This window comes from Tubulanus polymorphus, unplaced genomic scaffold, assembly GCF_964204645.1.
Source record: "Tubulanus polymorphus unplaced genomic scaffold, tnTubPoly1.2 scaffold_60, whole genome shotgun sequence".
Classification (NCBI taxonomy): domain Eukaryota; kingdom Metazoa; phylum Nemertea; class Palaeonemertea; order Tubulaniformes; family Tubulanidae; genus Tubulanus; species Tubulanus polymorphus.
Genome location: NW_027437467.1, coordinates 2,616 through 23,949, shown reverse-complemented (window position 1 = coordinate 23,949; position 21,334 = coordinate 2,616). Strand labels below are relative to the sequence as shown.

The following is a 21,334-nucleotide window of genomic DNA, read 5'->3' as shown; positions in this document are numbered from 1 at the left end:
GTGAACACTATATGGTTACTGACATTTTTACATAAACATCCTGTTCTCGACATTTCTCCGGGGCGACAAAGGTAAACAAATAAAGAGTAAGAACGGAGAGATATATGACTAATCATTACAATGGATTAAGTAAATAAAGCTTATGGAAATCAATAAACAACTAAACGTTAATTCAAAATACGATTAAATAGTAAATTCAGGCATTGATAGTAACTATTATGCAACTATTTCAAACATTCGACGATTTTTGCACGAGCCTTTCGCGCTGCGTTTCGCACGGGTCGCGGATCAGAGGCTATAACGGGGCCAGGCTCTTTAAAGTCCATATCGGTGTTAATTTCAAGCGGGAACAGTTTATTTATAGGTCGGCTAGTATTTGTAGTGCCCATTCTAATTTCTGCTGAACGAACTGCGCCGTCGTTCCCGTAGTTCAGTTTCGTTACGATAGCAAGCTTCCAGTTAATTCTACGTTTTTGGTCGTCGTGTACGAGTACAACGTCTCCTGATCGAATCTCGCTTGTTCTGCCATTATTTCGCATGGACAGATGTCGTTCACGTAGCGCAATAACGTATTCGTTGGTCCAACGAGACCGAAAATGTTCGAAGAGTTCCATCACTCTTTGTGCGCGTTTCTGGAGGTTTTGTGTGTTTATCGAAACACCATACTCCGGATCACTGATAGCATCGGTATCAGATAGGTGCGGTAGATTCGACATAACTCGTCCGTGAAGGAGGTGCGATGGTGTTAGCGGTTCTGGATCAGTTACGTCATCGGACAAATACGTAAGCGGGCGGTTGTTGATCACCATTTCGATTTCCGCGACGAGCGTAATAAGTTCAGACATCGATATGTATGCGCGGACTAAAACACGTTTCAGAACTTGTTTCGTAAGTCCAACTAAACGTTCCCAAAAGCCACCATGCCATGGGGCGGCCTTTGGTATAAATACCCATTCAACATTTTTCTCGAGCATGTATTTTCGAACCGAATGAATATCGAGAAGCTTCTTTATTTCTCCCGCCGCGGCCACGAATGCCGATCCATTATCACTTATCAACTTTTGGGGTAAGGATCGACGTGCGGCGAAACGTCGGAAGGCGAGAAGAAATGTGGCACACGACATATCAGAAACAACCTCGAGATGAACGGCACGTGTGTTCGCACATGTAAACAAGATAATATACGCTTTCGCTTCTCTGTTGTTATCTCTCACGAACAAATGTCCGGTGAAATCCACTCCCGTTACGGTAAAGGGAGGGGCATCTGTCAGCCTGCTCTTCTGCAACGGTGCAGGGTCCGGTAGTGGGTATGGCTGACCACTAGTGATTTTGCAATTGTAACATTTTCGCAACAGAGATTTAACGACTTTCCTGATACTTTGAATCCAATACGTTTGTCGAATACGGTTAATCGTTGATTCTGTACCCAAATGAAGTGCTCTCGCGTGAGCATCAATCACAGTTAACTCGGTAAATCGCCCTTTCGGGGGTAGTAATATTGGGAATTTCGCGCCATAATCAATCGGGGCGTTATGGAGTCTCCCTCCAACTCTCAACAAACTATCATCGCCAATAAACAACCGTAGCTGTTTTGTCAGGGGCGCTCGCGATTTTGCATGATTACCCTGCAGCACGAAAATTTCATTCGAATAATTAGCATTTTGCACAGCTTTAATCCACGCCGTTCTAGCTCGGGCTATATCATCCGGCGTCAGATCCTCGGCGGACCGATCTGTCTGGCGTTGAAGTTTCGCGACAAACAAGAAAACGTAAGCGGTGACACGTAATAATGATCCCAACTCTATGAATCGTTCAATGTCGATTATTTCTACCAAACCAATCCGTTCGTCCTCCGCGTCTTCAACCTGCCCGGGTTGAGGATCGTTGATGTGGAGGATATTAACTGTGCTAGTGTCAGCGTATAATTTATCCACGGGCCAGTCGCCATGTTTCAGCCATTCGGGGCCAAACCACCACAAATTAGAATGCCGTAGTTTCTCGGAGTCGATTCCACGCGATAGTATGTCTGCCGGATTATCAGACGTCGGGCAGTAGCGGTACTCGTCAATTTTGATAGATTTAATCTGTTTCACGCGGTTGCTGACGAATACTGGTAACTTTCGATCGGAGTTCAACCAACAAAGCACAATCTGACTATCGCTCCAAAGCACTTTTTTGGTTATAGCGATTTCGGAACCGAGCGATTCAGTTACATAATCGATAAGCTTCGAACCGGTCAAAGCAGCAAGTAATTCCAGTCGTGGAATAGTTAATTCCTTTACTGGTGCGACACGTGTCTTAGACATAACAAACGATGTATCATGCTGGTTTCGTAAATAAACCACAGCTCCAAATGCTGCTTTGCTACTATCAGCAAACACGTGTATTTCATAATTCTGGGTTTGCGGTTGACTTAAGTATTTCCTTGATAACACAATTTCTGACGCACGTGACAAATCATTCCGAATCGAGAACCATTTTTCTCGCATTGATTCGTCCTGTACTGGGTCGTCCCAGCCTAGATTAAGTTTCCAGAGTTCCTGGATGTACATCTTAGCCCTGACCTGTACGGGGGCCAGAAAACCAAGCGGATCATATAACTTCGACGCCGCGCTAACTACCTCACGTTTTGTCACCAGATCGGACGTTCCGTCATCTACCTTGATGCTAAGGGTGTCGTTATGAGTGTCCCATCGGATCCCGAGGACGTTCGCGATGGGTTTCGACTCGGCTACTCCATCCGAGCTCGCCAAATTACGCAGTCTCTGGCAATTAGTTGCCCACGCTCTGAGGGCCAAGCCTGCAGAATTCATTATTTCGTTTGATTGTGCATAAAAGTTTATCGCTTTGTCCTCAGATGTTACTCCAGTGACGATATTATCCACGTATATGTTTTCGGCCAATTTCCCCGCGGTTTCGCAATCGTAATTGGCTAAGTGGGATTTGACAGTGGCGTTAAGAACAAACGGGCTCGAGACCGCTCCGAACAGGATACTTTTAAACTGAAGTACTTTGAAATCGCTTTCTGGATCATTCGGGTCGGTTAACCACAAGAATTTGGTATACTTCCGATCGTGTTCGTGGAGTCTTATTTGTAAAAATGCCTTTTCGATATCGGTGGATATTCCTGTAGAGTACAATCGAAATCGCAACAATATAGATACCAAATCGTTTAGGAGCGGGGGTCCAGTTTCCAAGCAATCATTCAACGACGGTTCGCTTCCGACTCTACAACTGCAGTCGAAAACGATTCTGAGAGGCGTGGTAGTAGAGTCCTTTTTTACTCCTCGGTGGGGTAAATAGTGTCCGATACTAGAGATGTCATGTGTTACATCCTCTATGAAATCACGCGACAGTTGTTCTTCAATTATTGCATCGTATACGGTTCTCATTTCTGCGGATAAACGGCGTATCATACTGCGAGTCCGTGCTTCGGCCACGTGTCTGTTGTCCGGCAAGGGGGCGTGGCTTTCTTTCCAAGGTAGTTTCGCAGTATAGCGTCCATCGCTATCAACAGTTAGATGGGTTTTAATATAGTCCGAATAAGCAAGTCCACGGTTTTTTATCAAAGAAGCGTCATCTTTGATGCCGATCGTTTCTAAGTCCCAAAACGATTGTAATGAGACTTCCTCTCCGCGGTGCGAATTGAGATCCATATTTCTCACACAAGATACGTTGAGAACGGTTGAATTCCTTACTCCGGTGAGTAAGGTGTGGCTCGGTATGGGCCCTGATAAGAGATACCCTATACGTGATGAAACGGCAGTCGGGCCGTAGCCCTTCACGGTATTATCGCCGACTATAGACCAGTAGTAATCGGCGCCAATTAATACATCGATATCAAAGTCGCCGGTTATTGATGATGGCTGTTCCGCTAGAGTTAGGTTTCGCAGATGCGGAAGATCCAAAACTTTATTGTTTACAAGATTGCTGATTGGCGTGGAGATGGTCGGTATCACGAGGGCTTCAATTAGTATCGGTGAACCCTCTGATGACGCGATGTTAAAGTTCGTTCTTTGAAGTAATCGCCGACCGGCCAGTTGTTCTCCGAACGTCGCTAGATTGATTTCCTCTTGGCCCAGATGTGGGAGATTTAAGCTGACAGAAATTCGCGTCGTGATAAACGATCTATGGCTGCCTTCGTCCAGTAAAATGTTTATCTTACGACCATTCGAGCGGTTATTAGCGGAAGTTGATGGCGAAAAAATCTCCGCCACAGCTGTTTTAAGAAGTATGGGCCCATCTGGTCGTGGTTGTTGGGCGCCGGCATACGTTTGATGAACAGTTTTTACATCGTGAGAATCGCTTCTGCTTCCGTTTTGTGGGTTTTGCGGTCGATTTTTCGTAGAAATCTCGCGCGTTTCTGTAAGGGAGGAACCACATAGTAACGTGTGATGTTTCCCTCTGCACTTTTTACATGTGTTCTTGGATTTACAGTCCCGAGAACGATGAGTGCCCATGCAATTAAAACAAAGTTTATCACGTTTAACGATATCCAGGCGTTTCTCTGGTTCGGTTACAAGAACACAATCTGACGCGAAATGTGTCCCTTTACAAAATGTACATTTTAATGGTTTTCTCTTGATCGCATTGCCCACGTGGAACGCTGACGTGGTACCCAGGTGAGCAGTTTCTGGGTACACTGAAACTCCTGCCTGGAACGCTGTTATCTCTCTCGAAAGGGCATCTCGCAACGACTGGAGATTCCAATTCGCGCCGTTATTATCCCTCGTTATCTGTCGTCGTATCATCCCAGGCAGTTTATCTAAGATAATCGGAGTCAACAAATCTCCGTAGCTATCTTCGTTTTTTCCGAGCGCACTTAGTCCTCGGATATATGTTTCCAGTTTATCCGAAAATTCCATCAGACTCTGCATGTCTTCTGTCGGTCGCGAAAGTTCCCATAACGCTCGCATATATGCACTGATAATGATTTGCGGTTGCCCATACCTTTTTATCAGTACTTGAAGTGCGTTCGCATCATTCGACGCGGTGAGGGCCAGACCCTCGATCGTTCTGTAAGCTTCGCCGTTAAGTTGTGCGCGTAAGTATTGAAACTTAACGACGTCGTCGAGATTCGGGTCGTCGTTGACCGCTGAATTGAATCCGTCTATGAATTCCTGCCATTTGAGTAAATCGCCGTCGAATTTGGCGAGCGTAAGTTTAGGTAGATTTACCTTGTTCGGGCGAAATGGCGTCGCAGAAGCACCGGAATTGTTCATCGAAGAATTATGAGGTTGCGTTGTGTGCTTCGCCTTTTCTACAAATCGGATTATTCGGCCGCGTTTTTCGATGACGCTAGATCTGAAGTCCTCTGCTTCTTGAATCGTGTCTGAAAGATGCGTTAAAGGAGTTAGGTCCTCGATTGTCGAGTCTAGCTTCTCTAGTCGACTTAACTTTTCTGTGATCTGCTCGATGTAGATATTTAGTAAATCTACATCGTCTTCGGTCGTTCGAAAATCTTCGACGATTGTTGACGATTTCACGACGAGATCATCAACTTTCTGCCTGATTGCAGTTCGTGTGATTGTCGACCGGTTCAGTTGAGTATCCTCCATTCGGCTGATCCTGGTCACGGCACCAATGTGGCGTTGCGAGTCACAAAGAAGACCAGGTTCGGAGATAAAGGAAGAGAAAGACTAAAAACACGACGGGTTCAGTCTACAGATCATAAGATACTCGTTTATTTCGGTCACACACAGGCTAACCACCTGTCCCGACTGCACATGCGCATGCTAATATATATGATGATTCGCTACATAGGCTAAGGGGGAGTGAACACTATATGGTTACTGACATTTTTACATAAACATCCTGTTCTCGACACGGCGCGAGAAAAGACGTTTTCGTATCGAATATTCCCCCTATCGGAAAAACGACAATGCCGATGCGTAAAAGCGCTCAAATCGTCAGGAAAAGCACTTTTCGACGCGAAAACGTCGTTCGGCGCGAGAAAAGACGTTTTCGTATCGAATATTCTCACTATCGGTAAAACGACAATGTCGAAGCGTAAAAGCGCTCAAATCGTCAGGAAAAGCACTTTTCGACGCGAAAACGTAGTTCAGCGCGAGAAAAGACGTTTTCTTTTCGAATATTCCCCCTATCGGAAAAACGACAATGCCGATGCGTAAAAGCGCTCAAATCGTCAGGAAAAGCACTTTTCGACGCGAAAACGTCGCTCAGCGCGAGAAAAGACGTTTTCTTTTCGAATATTCCCCCTATCGGAAAAACGACAATGCCGATGCGTAAAAGCGCTCAAATCGTCAGGAAAAGCACTTTTCGACGCGAAAACGTCGCTCAGCGCGAGAAAAGACGTTTTCTTTTCGAATATTCCCCCTATCGGAAAAACGACAATGCCGATGCGTAAAAGCGCTCAAATCGTCAGGAAAAGCACTTTTCGACGCGAAAACGTCGTTCAGCGCGAGAAAAGACGTTTTCGTATCGAATATTCTCACTATCGGTAAAACGACAATGTCGATGCGTAAAAGCGCTCAAATCGTCAGGAAAAGCACTTTTCGACGCGAAAACGTCGCTCAGCGCGAGAAAAGACGTTTTCTTTTCGAATATTCCCCCTATCGGAAAAACGACAATGTCGATGCGTAAAAGCGCTCAAATCGTCAGGAAAAGCACTTTTCGACGCGAAAACGTCGTTCCGCGCGAGAAAAGACGTTTTCTTATCCAATATTCCCCCTATCGGAAAAACGACAATGTCGATGCGTAAAAGCGCTCAAATCGTCAGGAAAAGCACTTTTCGACGCGAAAACGTCGTTCAGCGCGAGAAAAGACGTTTTCGTATCGAATATTCTCACTATCGGTAAAACGACAATGTCGAAGCGTAAAAGCGCTCAAATCGTCAGGAAAAGCACTTTTCGACGCGAAAACGTAGTTCAGCGCGAGAAAAGACGTTTTCTTTTCGAATATTCCCCCTATCGGAAAAACGACAATGCCGATGCGTAAAAGCGCTCAAATCGTCAGGAAAAGCACTTTTCGACGCGAAAACGTCGCTCAGCGCGAGAAAAGACGTTTTCTTTTCGAATATTCCCCCTATCGGAAAAACGACAATGCCGATGCGTAAAAGCGCTCAAATCGTCAGGAAAAGCACTTTTCGACGCGAAAACGTCGTTCGGCGCGAGAAAAGACGTTTTCGTGTCGAATATTCTCCCTATCGGTAAAACGACAATGTCGATGCGTAAAAGCGCTCAAATCGTCAGGAAAAGCACTTTTCGACCCGTAAACGTCGTTCGGCGCGAGAAAAGACGTTTTCGTATCGAATATTCCCCCTATCGGAAAAACGACAATGCCGATGCGTAAAAGCGCTCAAATCGTCAGGAAAAGCACTTTTCGACGCGAAAACGTAGTTCAGCGCGAGAAAAGACGTTTTCTTTTCGAATATTCCCCCTATCGGAAAAACGACAATGCCGATGCGTAAAAGCGCTCAAATCGTCAGGAAAAGCACTTTTCGACGCGAAAACGTCGCTCAGCGCGAGAAAAGACGTTTTCTTTTCGAATATTCCCCCTATCGGAAAAACGACAATGCCGATGCGTAAAAGCGCTCAAATCGTCAGGAAAAGCACTTTTCGACGCGAAAACGTCGCTCAGCGCGAGAAAAGACGTTTTCTTTTCGAATATTCCCCCTATCGGAAAAACGACAATGCCGATGCGTAAAAGCGCTCAAATCGTCAGGAAAAGCACTTTTCGACGCGAAAACGTCGTTCAGCGCGAGAAAAGACGTTTTCGTATCGAATATTCTCACTATCGGTAAAACGACAATGTCGATGCGTAAAAGCGCTCAAATCGTCAGGAAAAGCACTTTTCGACGCGAAAACGTCGTTCGGCGCGAGAAAAGACGTTTTCGTATCGAATATTCTCACTATCGGTAAAACGACAATGTCGATGCGTAAAAGCGCTCAAATCGTCAGGAAAAGCACTTTTCGACGCGAAAACGTCGTTCGGCGCGAGAAAAGACGTTTTCGTATCGAATATTCCCCCAATCGGAAAAACGACAATGCCGATGCGTAAAAGCGCTCAAATCGTCAGGAAAAGCACTTTTCGACGCGAAAACGTCGTTCGGCGCGAGAAAAGACGTTTTCGTATCGAATATTCCCCCTATCGGAAAAACGACAATGTCGATGCGTAAAAGCGCTCAAATCGTCAGGAAAAGCACTTTTCGACGCGAAAACGTAGTTCAGCGCGAGAAAAGACGTTTTCTTATCAAATATTCCCCCTATCGGAAAAACGACAATGCCGATGCGTAAAAGCGCTCAAATCGTCAGGAAAAGCACTTTTCGACGCGAAAACGTCGTTCGGCGCGAGAAAAGACGTTTTCGTATCGAATATTCCCCCTATCGGAAAAACGACAATGCCGATGCGTAAAAGCGCTCAAATCGTCAGGAAAAGCACTTTTCGACGCGAAAACGTCGTTCGGCGCGAGAAAAGACGTTTTCGTATCGAATATTCTCACTATCGGTAAAACGACAATGTCGAAGCGTAAAAGCGCTCAAATCGTCAGGAAAAGCACTTTTCGACGCGAAAACGTAGTTCAGCGCGAGAAAAGACGTTTTCTTTTCGAATATTCCCCCTATCGGAAAAACGACAATGCCGATGCGTAAAAGCGCTCAAATCGTCAGGAAAAGCACTTTTCGACGCGAAAACGTCGTTCGGCGCGAGAAAAGACGTTTTCGTATCGAATATTCCCCCTATCGGAAAAACGACAATGCCGATGCGTAAAAGCGCTCAAATCGTCAGGAAAAGCACTTTTCGACCCGAAAACGTCGTTCAGCGCGAGAAAAGACGTTTTCGTATCGAATATTCCCCCTATCGGAAAAACGACAATGCCGATGCGTAAAAGCGCTCAAATCGTCAGGAAAAGCACTTTTCGACGCGAAAACGTCGTTCGGCGCGAGAAAAGACGTTTTCGTATCGAATATTCCCCCTATCGGAAAAACGACAATGCCGATGCGTAAAAGCGCTCAAATCGTCAGGAAAAGCACTTTTCGACCCGAAAACGTCGTTCAGCGCGAGAAAAGTCGTTTTCGTATCGAATATTCTCACTATCGGTAAAACGACAATGTCGATGCGTAAAAGCGCTCAAATCGTCAGGAAAAGCACTTTTCGACGCGAAAACGTCGCTCGGCGCGAGAAAAGATGTTTTCTTTTCGAATATTCCCCCTATCGGAAAAACGACAATGCCGATGCGTAAAAGCGCTCAAATCGTCAGGAAAAGCACTTTTCGACGCGAAAACGTCGCTCTGCGCGAGAAAAGATGTTTTCTTTTCGAATATTCCCCCTATCGGAAAAACGACAATGCCGATGCGTAAAAGCGCTCAAATCGTCAGGAAAAGCACTTTTCGACCCGAAAACGTCGCTCTGCGCGAAAAAAGACGTTTTCTTTTCGAATATTCCCCCTATCGGAAAAACGACAATGCCGATGCGTAAAAGCGCTCAAATCGTCAGGAAAAGCACTTTTCGACGCGAAAACGTCGCTCTGCGCGAGAAAAGACGTTTTCTTTTCGAATATTCCCCCTATCGGAAAAACGACAATGCCGATGCGTAAAAGCGCTCAAATCGTCAGGAAAAGCACTTTTCGACGCGAAAACGTCGCTCAGCGCGAGAAAAGACGTTTTCTTTTCGAATATTCCCCCTATCGGAAAAACGACAATGCCGATGCGTAAAAGCGCTCAAATCGTCAGGAAAAGCACTTTTCGACGCGAAAACGTCGCTCAGCGCGAGAAAAGACGTTTTCTTTTCGAATATTCCCCCTATCGGAAAAACGACAATGTCGATGCGTAAAAGCGCTCAAATCGTCAGGAAAAGCACTTTTCGACGCGAAAACGTCGTTCAGCGCGAGAAAAGACGTTTTCGTGTCGAATATTCTCCCTATCGGTAAAACGACAATGTCGATGCGTAAAAGCGCTCAAATCGTCAGGAAAAGCACTTTTCGACGCGAAAACGTCGTTCAGCGCGAGAAAAGACGTTTTCGTGTCGAATATTCTCCCTATCGGTAAAACGACAATGTCGATGCGTAAAAGCGCTCAAATCGTCAGGAAAAGCACTTTTCGACGCGAAAACGTCGTTCAGCGCGAGAAAAGACGTTTCCGTATCGAATATTCCCCCTATCGGAAAAACGACAATGCCGATGCGTAAAAGCGCTCAAATCGTCAGGAAAAGCACTTTTCGACGCGAAAACGTCGTTCAGCGCGAGAAAAGACGTTTTCGTGTCGAATATTCTCCCTATCGGTAAAACGACAATGTCGATGCGTAAAAGCGCTCAAATCGTCAGGAAAAGCACTTTTCGACGCGAAAACGTCGTTCAGCGCGAGAAAAGACGTTTTCGTATCGAATATTTCCCTATCGGAAAAACGACAATGCCGATGCGTAAAAGCGCTCAAATCGTCAGGAAAAGCACTTTTCGACGCGAAAACGTCGTTCAGCGCGAGAAAAGACGTTTTCGTGTCGAATATTCTCCCTATCGGTAAAACGACAATGTCGATGCGTAAAAGCGCTCAAATCGTCAGGAAAAGCACTTTTCGACGCGAAAACGTCGTTCAGCGCGAGAAAAGACGTTTTCGTATCGAATATTCCCCCTATCGGAAAAACGACAATGCCGATGCGTAAAAGCGCTCAAATCGTCAGGAAAAGCACTTTTCGACGCGAAAACGTCGTTCAGAGCGAGAAAAGACGTTTTCGTGTCGAATATTCCCCCTTTCGGAAAAACGACAATGCCGATGCGTAAAAGCGCTCAAATCGTCAGGAAAAGCACTTTTCGACGCGAAAACGTCGCTCAGCGCGAGAAAAGACGTTTTCTTTTCGAATATTCCCCCTATCGGAAAAACGACAATGCCGATGCGTAAAAGCGCTCAAATCGTCAGGAAAAGCACTTTTCGACGCGAAAACGTCGCTCTGCGCGAGAAAAGACGTTTTCTTTTCGAATATTCCCCCTATCGGAAAAACGACAATGCCGATGCGTAAAAGCGCTCAAATCGTCAGGAAAAGCACTTTTCGACGCGAAAACGTCGTTCGGCGCGAGAAAAGACGTTTTCGTGTCGAATATTCTCCCTATCGGTAAAACGACAATGTCGATGCGTAAAAGCGCTCAAATCGTCAGGAAAAGCACTTTTCGACGCGAAAACGTCGTTCGGCGCGAGAAAAGACGTTTTCGTGTCGAATATTCTCCCTATCGGTAAAACGACAATGTCGATGCGTAAAAGCGCTCAAATCGCCAGGAAAAGCACTTTTCGACGCGAAAACGTCGTTCAGCGCGAGAAAAGACGTTTTCGTATCGAATATTCCCCCTATCGGAAAAACGACAATGCCGATGCGTAAAAGCGCTCAAATCGTCAGGAAAAGCACTTTTCGACGCGAAAACGTCGTTCAGCGCGAGAAAAGACGTTTTCGTGTCGAATATTCTCCCTATCGGTAAAACGACAATGCCGATGCGTAAAAGCGCTCAAATCGTCAGGAAAAGCACTTTTCGACGCGAAAACGTCGTTCGGCGCGAGAAAAGACGTTTTCGTATCGAATATTCCCCCTATCGGAAAAACGACAATGCCGATGCGTAAAAGCGCTCAAATCGTCAGGAAAAGCACTTTTCGACCCGAAAACGTCGTTCAGCGCGAGAAAAGTCGTTTTCGTATCGAATATTCTCACTATCGGTAAAACGACAATGTCGATGCGTAAAAGCGCTCAAATCGTCAGGAAAAGCACTTTTCGACGCGAAAACGTCGCTCGGCGCGAGAAAAGATGTTTTCTTTTCGAATATTCCCCCTATCGGAAAAACGACAATGCCGATGCGTAAAAGCGCTCAAATCGTCAGGAAAAGCACTTTTCGACGCGAAAACGTCGCTCTGCGCGAGAAAAGACGTTTTCTTTTCGAATATTCCCCCTATCGGAAAAACGACAATGCCGATGCGTAAAAGCGCTCAAATCGTCAGGAAAAGCACTTTTCGACGCGAAAACGTCGCTCTGCGCGAGAAAAGACGTTTTCTTTTCGAATATTCCCCCTATCGGAAAAACGACAATGCCGATGCGTAAAAGCGCTCAAATCGTCAGGAAAAGCACTTTTCGACGCGAAAACGTCGCTCTGCGCGAGAAAAGACGTTTTCTTTTCGAATATTCCCCCTATCGGAAAAACGACAATGCCGATGCGTAAAAGCGCTCAAATCGTCAGGAAAAGCACTTTTCGACGCGAAAACGTCGCTCAGCGCGAGAAAAGACGTTTTCTTTTCGAATATTCCCCCTATCGGAAAAACGACAATGTCGATGCGTAAAAGCGCTCAAATCGTCAGGAAAGCACTTTTCGACGCGAAAACGTCGTTCAGCGCGAGAAAAGACGTTTCGTATCGAATATTCCCCTATCGGAAAAAACGACAATGCCGATGCGTAAAAGCGCTCAAATCGTCAGGAAAAGCACTTTTCGACGCGAAAACGTCGTTCGGCGCGAGAAAAGACGTTTTCGTATCGAATATTCCCCTATCGGAAAAACGACAATGCCGATGCGTAAAAGCGCTCAAATCGTCAGGAAAAGCACTTTTCGACGCGAAAACGTCGCTCTGCGCGAGAAAAGACGTTTTCTTTTCGAATATTCCCCCTATCGGAAAAAACGACAATGCCGATGCGTAAAAGCGCTCAAATCGTCAGGAAAAGCACTTTTCGACGCGAAAACGTCGCTCAGCGCGAGAAAAGACGTTTTCGTGTCGAATATTCTCCCTATCGGAAAAACGACAATGCCGATGCGTAAAAGCGCTCAAATCGTCAGGAAAAGCACTTTTCGACGCGAAAACGTCGCTCTGCGCGAGAAAAGACGTTTTCTTTTCGAATATTCCCCCTATCGGAAAAACGACAATGCCGATGCGTAAAAGCGCTCAAATCGTCAGGAAAAGCACTTTTCGACGCGAAAACGTCGTTCAGAGCGAGAAAAGACGTTTTCGTGTCGAATATTCTCCCTATCGGTAAAACGACAATGTCGATGCGTAAAAGCGCTCAAATCGTCAGGAAAAGCACTTTTCGACGCGAAAACGTCGTTCGGCGCCAGAAAAGACGTTTTCGTATTGAATATTCTTCCTATCGGAAAAACGACAATGCCGATGCGTAAAAGCGCTCAAATCGTCAGGAAAAGCACTTTTCGACGCGAAAACGTCGTTCAGCGCGAGAAAAGACGTTTTCTTATCGAATATTCCCCCTATCGGAAAAACGACAATGCCGATGCGTAAAAGCGCTCAAATCGTCAGGAAAAGCACTTTTCGACGCGAAAACGTCGCTCTGCGCGAGAAAAGACGTTTTCTTTTCGAATATTCCCCCTATCGGAAAAACGACAATGCCGATGCGTAAAAGCGCTCAAATCGTCAGGAAAAGCACTTTTCGACGCGAAAACGTCGCTCAGCGCGAGAAAAGACGTTTTCGTGTCGAATATTCTCCCTATCGGTAAAACGACAATGTCGATGCGTAAAAGCGCTCAAATCGTCAGGAAAAGCACTTTTCGACGCGAAAACGTCGTTTAGCGCGAGAAAAGACGTATTCGTGTCGAATATTCTCCCTATCGGTAAAACGACAATGTCGATGCGTAAAAGCGCTCAAATCGTCAGGAAAAGCACTTTTCGACGCGAAAACGTAGTTCAGCGCGAGAAAAGACGTTTTCTTATCCAATATTCCCCCTATCGGAAAAACGACAATGTCGATGCGTAAAAGCGCTCAAATCGTCAGGAAAAGCACTTTTCGACGCGAAAACGTCGTTCAGCGCGAGAAAAGACGTTTTCGTATCGAATATTCTCACTATCGGTAAAACGACAATGTCGATGCGTAAAAGCGCTCAAATCGTCAGGAAAAGCACTTTTCGACGCGAAAACGTCGCTCAGCGCGAGAAAAGACGTTTTCTTTTCGGATATTCCCCCTATCGGAAAAACGACAATGCCGATGCGTAAAAGCGCTCAAATCGTCAGGAAAAGCACTTTTTGACGCGAAAACGTCGCTCAGCGCGAGAAAAGACGTTTTCGTGTCGAATCTTCTCCCTATCGGTAAAACGACAATGTCGATGCGTAAAAGCGCTCAAATCGTCAGGAAAAGCACTTTTCGACGCGAAAACGTCGTTCGGCGCGAGAAAAGACGTTTTCGTATCGAATATTCCCCCTATCGGAAAAACGACAATGCCGATGCGTAAAAGCGCTCAAATCGTCAGGAAAAGCACTTTTCGACGCGAAAACGTCGCTCTGCGCGAGAAAAGACGTTTTCTTTTCGAATATTCCCCCTATCGGAAAAACGACAATGCCGATGCGTAAAAGCGCTCAAATCGTCAGGAAAAGCACTTTTCGACGCGAAAACGTCGCTAAGCGCGAGAAAAGACGTTTTCGTGTCGAATATTCTCCCTATCGGTAAAACGACAATGTCGATGCGTAAAAGCGCTCAAATCGTCAGGAAAAGCACTTTTCGACGCGAAAACGTCGTTTAGCGCGAGAAAAGACGTTTTCGTGTCGAATATTCTCCCTATCGGTAAAACGACAATGTCGATGCGTAAAAGCGCTCAAATCGTCAGGAAAAGCACTTTTCGACGCGAAAACGTAGTTCAGCGCGAGAAAAGACGTTTTCTTATCGAATATTCCCCCTATCGGAAAAACGACAATGTCGATGCGTAAAAGCGCTCAAATCGTCAGGAAAAGCAATTTTCGACGCGAAAACGTCGCTCAGCGCGAGAAAAGACGTTTTCTTTTCGGATATTCCCCCTATCGGAAAAACGACAATGCCGATGCGTAAAAGCGCTCAAATCGTCAGGAAAAGCACTTTTCGACGCGAAAACGTCGCTCAGCGCGAGAAAAGACGTTTTCGTGTCGAATATTCTCCCTATCGGTAAAACGACAATGTCGATGCGTAAAAGCGCTCAAATCGTCAGGAAAAGCACTTTTCGACGCGAAAACGTCGTTCGGCGCGAGAAAAGACGTTTTCGTATCGAATATTCCCCCTATCGGAAAAACGACAATGCCGATGCGTAAAAGCGCTCAAATCGTCAGGAAAAGCACTTTTCGACGCGAGAAAAGACGTTTTCGTATCGAATATTCCCCCTATCGGAAAAACGACAATGCCGATGCGTAAAAGCGCTCAAATCGTCAGGAAAAGCACTTTTCGACGCGAAAACGTCGTTCGGCGCGAGAAAAGACGTTTTCGTGTCGAATATTCTCCCTATCGGTAAAACGACAATGTCGATGCGTAAAAGCGCTCAAATCGCCAGGAAAAGCACTTTTCGACGCGAAAACGTCGTTCAGCGCGAGAAAAGACGTTTTCGTATCGAATATTCCCCCTATCGGAAAAACGACAATGCCGATGCGTAAAAGCGCTCAAATCGTCAGGAAAAGCACTTTTCGACGCGAAAACGTCGTTCAGCGCGAGAAAAGACGTTTTCGTGTCGAATATTCTCCCTATCGGTAAAACGACAATGTCGATGCGTAAAAGCGCTCAAATCGTCAGGAAAAGCACTTTTCGACGCGAAAACGTCGTTCAGCGCGAGAAAAGACGTTTTCGTGTCGAATATTCTCCCTATCGGTAAAACGACAATGCCGATGCGTAAAAGCGCTCAAATCGTCAGGAAAAGCACTTTTCGACGCGAAAACGTCGTTCAGCGCGAGAAAAGACGTTTTCGTGTCGAATATTCTCCCTATCGGTAAAACGACAATGCCGATGCGTAAAAGCGCTCAAATCGTCAGGAAAAGCACTTTTCGACGCGAAAACGTCGTTCAGCGCGAGAAAAGACGTTTTCGTGTCGAATATTCTCCCTATCGGTAAAACGACAATGTCGATGCGTAAAAGCGCTCAAATCGTCAGGAAAAGCACTTTTCGACGCGAAAACGTCGTTCAGCGCGAGAAAAGACGTTTTCGTGTCGAATATTCTCCCTATCGGAAAAACGACAATGCCGATGCGTTAAAGCGCTCAAATCGTCAGGAAAAGCACTTTTCGACGCGAAAACGTCGTTCGGCGCGAGAAAAGACGTTTTCGTGTCGAATATTCTCCCTATCGGTAAAACGACAATGTCGATGCGTAAAAGCGCTCAAATCGTCAGGAAAAGCACTTTTCGACGCGAAAACGTCGCTCAGCGCGAGAAAAGACGTTTTCGTGTCGAATATTCCCCCTATCGGAAAAACGACAATGTCGATGCGTAAAAGCGCTCAAATCGTCAGGAAAAGCACTTTTCGACGCGAAAACGTCGCTCAGCGCGAGAAAAGACGTTTTCTTTTCGAATATTCCCCCTATCGGAAAAACGACAATGTCGATGCGTAAAAGCGCTCAAATCGTCAGGAAAAGCACTTTTCGACGCGAAAACGTCGTTCAGCGCGAGAAAAGACGTTTTCGTATCGAATATTCCCCCTATCGGAAAAACGACAATGCCGATGCGTAAAAGCGCTCAAATCGTCAGGAAAAGCACTTTTCGACGCGAAAACGTCGTTCGGCGCGAGAAAAGACGTTTTCGTATCGAATTTTCCCCCTATCGGAAAAACGACAATGCCGATGCGTAAAAGCGCTCAAATCGTCAGGAAAAGCACTTTTCGACGCGAAAACGTCGCTCAGCGCGAGAAAAGACGTTTTCTTTTCGAATATTCCCCCTATCGGAAAAACGACAATGCCGATGCGTAAAAGCGCTCAAATCGTCAGGAAAAGCACTTTTCGACGCGAAAACGTCGTTCAGCGCGAGAAAAGACGTTTTCGTATCGAATATTCTCACTATCGGTAAAACGACAATGTCGATGCGTAAAAGCGCTCAAATCGTCAGGAAAAGCACTTTTCGACGCGAAAACGTCGTTCGGCGCGAGAAAAGACGTTTTCGTATCGAATATTCCCCCTATCGGAAAAACGACAATGCCGATGCGTAAAAGCGCTCAAATCGTCAGGAAAAGCACTTTTCGACGCGAAAACGTCGTTCGGCGCGAGAAAAGACGTTTTCGTATCGAATATTCCCCCTATCGGAAAAACGACAATGCCGATGCGTAAAAGCGCTCAAATCGTCAGGAAAAGCACTTTTCGACGCGAAAACGTCGCTCAGCGCGAGAAAGGACGTTTTCTTTTCGAATATTCCCCCTATCGGAAAAACGACAATGCCGATGCGTAAAAGCGCTCAAATCGTCAGGAAAAGCACTTTTCGACGCGAAAACGTCGCTCAGCGCGAGAAAAGACGTTTTCTTTTCGAATATTCCCCCTATCGGAAAAACGACAATGCCGATGCGTAAAAGCGCTCAAATCGTCAGGAAAAGCACTTTTCGACCCGAAAACGTCGTTCAGCGCGAGAAAAGACGTTTTCGTATCGAATATTCGCCCTATCGTAAAAACGACAATGCCGATGCGTAAAAGGGCTCAAATCGTCAGGAAAAGCACTTTTCGACGCGAAAACGTCGTTCAGCGCGAGAAAAGACGTTTTCTTTTCGAATATTCCCCCTATCGGAAAAAACAACAATGTCGATGCGTAAAAGCGCTCAAATCATCAGGAAAAGCACTTTTCGACGCGAAAACGTCGTTCAGCGCGAGAAAAGACGTTTTCGTATCGAATATTCTCACTATCGGTAAAACGACAATGTCGAAGCGTAAAAGCGCTCAAATCGTCAGGAAAAGCACTTTTCGACGCGAAAACGTAGTTCAGCGCGAGAAAAGACGTTTTCTTTTCGAATATTCCCCCTATCGGAAAAACGACAATGCCGATGCGTAAAAGCGCTCAAATCGTCAGGAAAAGCACTTTTCGACGCGAAAACGTCGCTCAGCGCGAGAAAAGACGTTTTCTTTTCGAATATTCCCCCTATCGGAAAAACGACAATGTCGATGCGTAAAAGCGCTCAAATCGTCAGGAAAAGCACTTTTCGACGCGAAAACGTCGTTCAGCGCGAGAAAAGACGTTTTCGTATCGAATATTCCCCCTATCGGAAAAACGACAATGCCGATGCGTAAAAGCGCTCAAATCGTCAGGAAAAGCACTTTTTGACGCGAAAACGTCGCTCAGCGCGAGAAAAGACGTTTTCTTTTCGAATATTCTCCCTATCGGTAAAACGACAATGTCGATGCGTAAAAGCGCTCAAATCGTCAGGAAAAGCACTTTTCGACGCGAAAACGTCGCTCAGCGCGAGAAAAGACGTTTTCGTGTCGAATATTCCCCCTATCGGAAAAACGACAATGTCGATGCGTAAAAGCGCTCAAATCGTCAGGAAAAGCACTTTTCGACGCGAAAACGTCGCTCAGCGCGAGAAAAGACGTTTTCTTTTCGAATATTCCCCCTATCGGAAAAACGACAATGTCGATGCGTAAAAGCGCTCAAATCGTCAGGAAAAGCACTTTTCGACGCGAAAACGTCGTTCAGCGCGAGAAAAGACGTTTTCGTATCGAATATTCCCCCTATCGGAAAAACGACAATGCCGATGCGTAAAAGCGCTCAAATCGTCAGGAAAAGCACTTTTCGACGCGAAAACGTCGTTCAGCGCGAGAAAAGACGTTTTCGTATCGAATATTCACCCTATCGGAAAAACGACAATGCCGATGCGTAAAAGCGCTCAAATCGTCAGGAAAAGCACTTTTCGACGCGAAAACGTCGTTCAGCGCGAGAAAAGACGTTTTCTTATCAAATATTCCCCCTATCGGAAAAACGACAATGTCGATGCGTAAAAGCGCTCAAATCGTCAGGAAAAGCACTTTTCGACGCGAAAACGTCGTTCAGCGCGAGAAAAGACGTTTTCGTATCGAATATTCTCACTATCGGTAAAACGACAATGTCGAAGCGTAAAAGCGCTCAAATCGTCAGGAAAAGCACTTTTCGACGCGAAAACGTAGTTCAGCGCGAGAAAAGACGTTTTCTTTTCGAATATTCCCCCTATCGGAAAAACGACAATGCCGATGCGTAAAAGCGCTCAAATCGTCAGGAAAAGCACTTTTCGACGCGAAAACGTCGCTCAGCGCGAGAAAAGACGTTTTCTTTTCGAATATTCCCCCTATCGGAAAAACGACAATGCCGATGCGTAAAAGCGCTCAAATCGTCAGGAAAAGCACTTTTCGACGCGAAAACGTCGCTCAGCGCGAGAAAAGACGTTTTCTTTTCGAATATTCCCCCTATCGGAAAAACGACAATGCCGATGCGTAAAAGCGCTCAAATCGTCAGGAAAAGCACTTTTCGACGCGAAAACGTCGTTCAGCGCGAGAAAAGACGTTTTCGTATCGAATATTCTCACTATCGGTAAAACGACAATGTCGATGCGTAAAAGCGCTCAAATCGTCAGGAAAAGCACTTTTCGACGCGAAAACGTCGTTCGGCGCGAGAAAAGACGTTTTCGTATCGAATATTCCCCCTATCGGAAAAACGACAATGCCGATGCGTAAAAGCGCTCAAATCGTCAGGAAAAGCACTTTTCGACGCGAAAACGTCGTTCGGCGCGAGAAAAGACGTTTTCGTATCGAATATTCCCCCTATCGGAAAAACGACAATGCCGATGCGTAAAAGCGCTCAAATCGTCAGGAAAAGCACTTTTCGACGCGAAAACGTCGCTCAGCGCGAGAAAAGACGTTTTCTTTTCGAATATTCCCCCTATCGGAAAAACGACAATGCCGATGCGTAAAAGCGCTCAAATCGTCAGGAAAAGCACTTTTCGACGCGAAAACGTCGCTCAGCGCGAGAAAAGACGTTTTCGTATCAAATATTCCCCCTATCGGAAAAACGACAATGCCGATGCGTAAAAGCGCTCAAATCGTCAGGAAAAGCACTTTTCGACCCGAAAACGTCGTTCAGCGCGAGAAAAGTCGTTTTCGTATCGAATATTCTCACTATCGGTAAAACGACAATGTCGATGCGTAAAAGCGCTCAAATCGTCAGGAAAAGCACTATTGGACGCGAAAACGTCGTTCAGCGCGAGAAAAGACGTTTTCGTGTCGAATATTCTCCCTATCGGTAAAACGACAATGTCGATGCGTAAAAGCGCTCAAATCGTCAGGAAAAGCACTTTTCGACGCGAAAACGTAGTTCAGCGCGAGAAAAGACGTTTTCTTATCAAATATTCTCCCTATCGGAAAAACGACAATGTCGATGCGTAAAAGCGCTCAAATCGTCAGGAAAAGCACTTTTCGACGCGAAAACGTCGCTCTGCGCGAGAAAAGACGTTTTCTTTTCGAATATTCCCCCTATCGGAAAAACGACAATGCCGATGCGTAAAAGCGCTCAAATCGTCAGGAAAAGCACTTTTCGACGCGAAAACGTCGCTCTGCGCGAGAAAAGACGTTTTCTTTTCGAATATTCCCCCTATCGGAAAAACGACAATGCCGATGCGTAAAAGCGCTCAAATCGTCAGGAAAAGCACTTTTCGACGCGAAAACGTCGTTCAGCGCGAGAAAAGACGTTTTCGTGTCGAATATTCTCACTATCGGTAAAACGACAATGTCGATGCGTAAAAGCGCTCAAATCGTCAGGAAAAGCACTTTTCGACGCGAAAACGTCGCTCAGCGCGAGAAAAGACGTTTTCTTTTCGTATATTCCCCCTATCGGAAAAACGACAATGCCGATGCGTAAAAGCGCTCAAATCGTCAGGAAAAGCACTTTTCGACGCGAAAACGTCGTTCAGCGCGAGAAAAGACGTTTTCGTATCGAATATTCTCACTATCGGTAAAACGACAATGTCGATGCGTAAAAGCGCTCAAATCGTCAGGAAAAGCACTTTTCGACGCGAAAACGTCGCTCAGCGCGAGAAAAGACGTTTTCTTTTCGAATATTCCCCCTATCGGAAAAACGACAATGTCGATGCGTAAAAGCGCTCAAATCGTCAGGAAAAGCACTTTTCGACGCGAAAACGTCGTTCAGCGCGAGAAAAGACGTTTTCTTATCCAATATTCCCCCTATCGGAAAAACGACAATGTCGATGCGTAAAAGCGCTCAAATCTTCAGGAAAAGCACTTTTCGACGCGAAAACGTCGTTCAGCGCGAGAAAAGACGTTTTCGTATCGAATATTCTCACTATCGGTAAAACGACAATGTCGAAGCGTAAAAGCGCTCAAATCGTCAGGAAAAGCACTTTTCGACGCGAAAACGTAGTTCAGCGCGAGAAAAGACGTTTTCTTTTCGAATATTCCCCCTATCGGAAAAACGACAATGCCGATGCGTAAAAGCGCTCAAATCGTCAGGAAAAGCACTTTTCGACGCGAAAACGTCGTTCGGCGCGAGAAAAGACGTTTTCGTATCGAATATTCCCCCTATCGGAAAAACGACAATGCCGATGCGTAAAAGCGCTCAAATCGTCAGGAAAAGCACTTTTCGACGCGAAAACGTCGCTCAGCGCGAGAAAAGACGTTTTCTTTTCGAATATTCCCCCTATCGGAAAAACGACAATGCCGATGCGTAAA

At 45.8% G+C, this 21,334-nt stretch overlaps 1 protein-coding gene across 1 annotated transcript; it reads right to left on the bottom strand.

Annotated features, from left to right (window-relative positions):
• Positions 1 to 224: 224 nt before the first annotated feature.
• On the bottom strand, positions 225 to 5,558 carry LOC141914638 (uncharacterized). Its single transcript, XM_074805892.1, has one exon. It carries the CDS (start codon positions 5,556 to 5,558, stop codon positions 225 to 227), a length of 5,334 nt encoding a protein of 1,777 aa, XP_074661993.1.
• Between the last annotated feature and the right edge of the window lie 15,776 nt (positions 5,559 to 21,334).

Bases quoted from the DNA above. Each gene is read 5' to 3' on its own strand.
- LOC141914638 (XM_074805892.1), bottom strand. From the start codon at position 5,558: ATGGAGGATACTCAACTGAACCGGTCGACAATCACACGAACTGCAATC.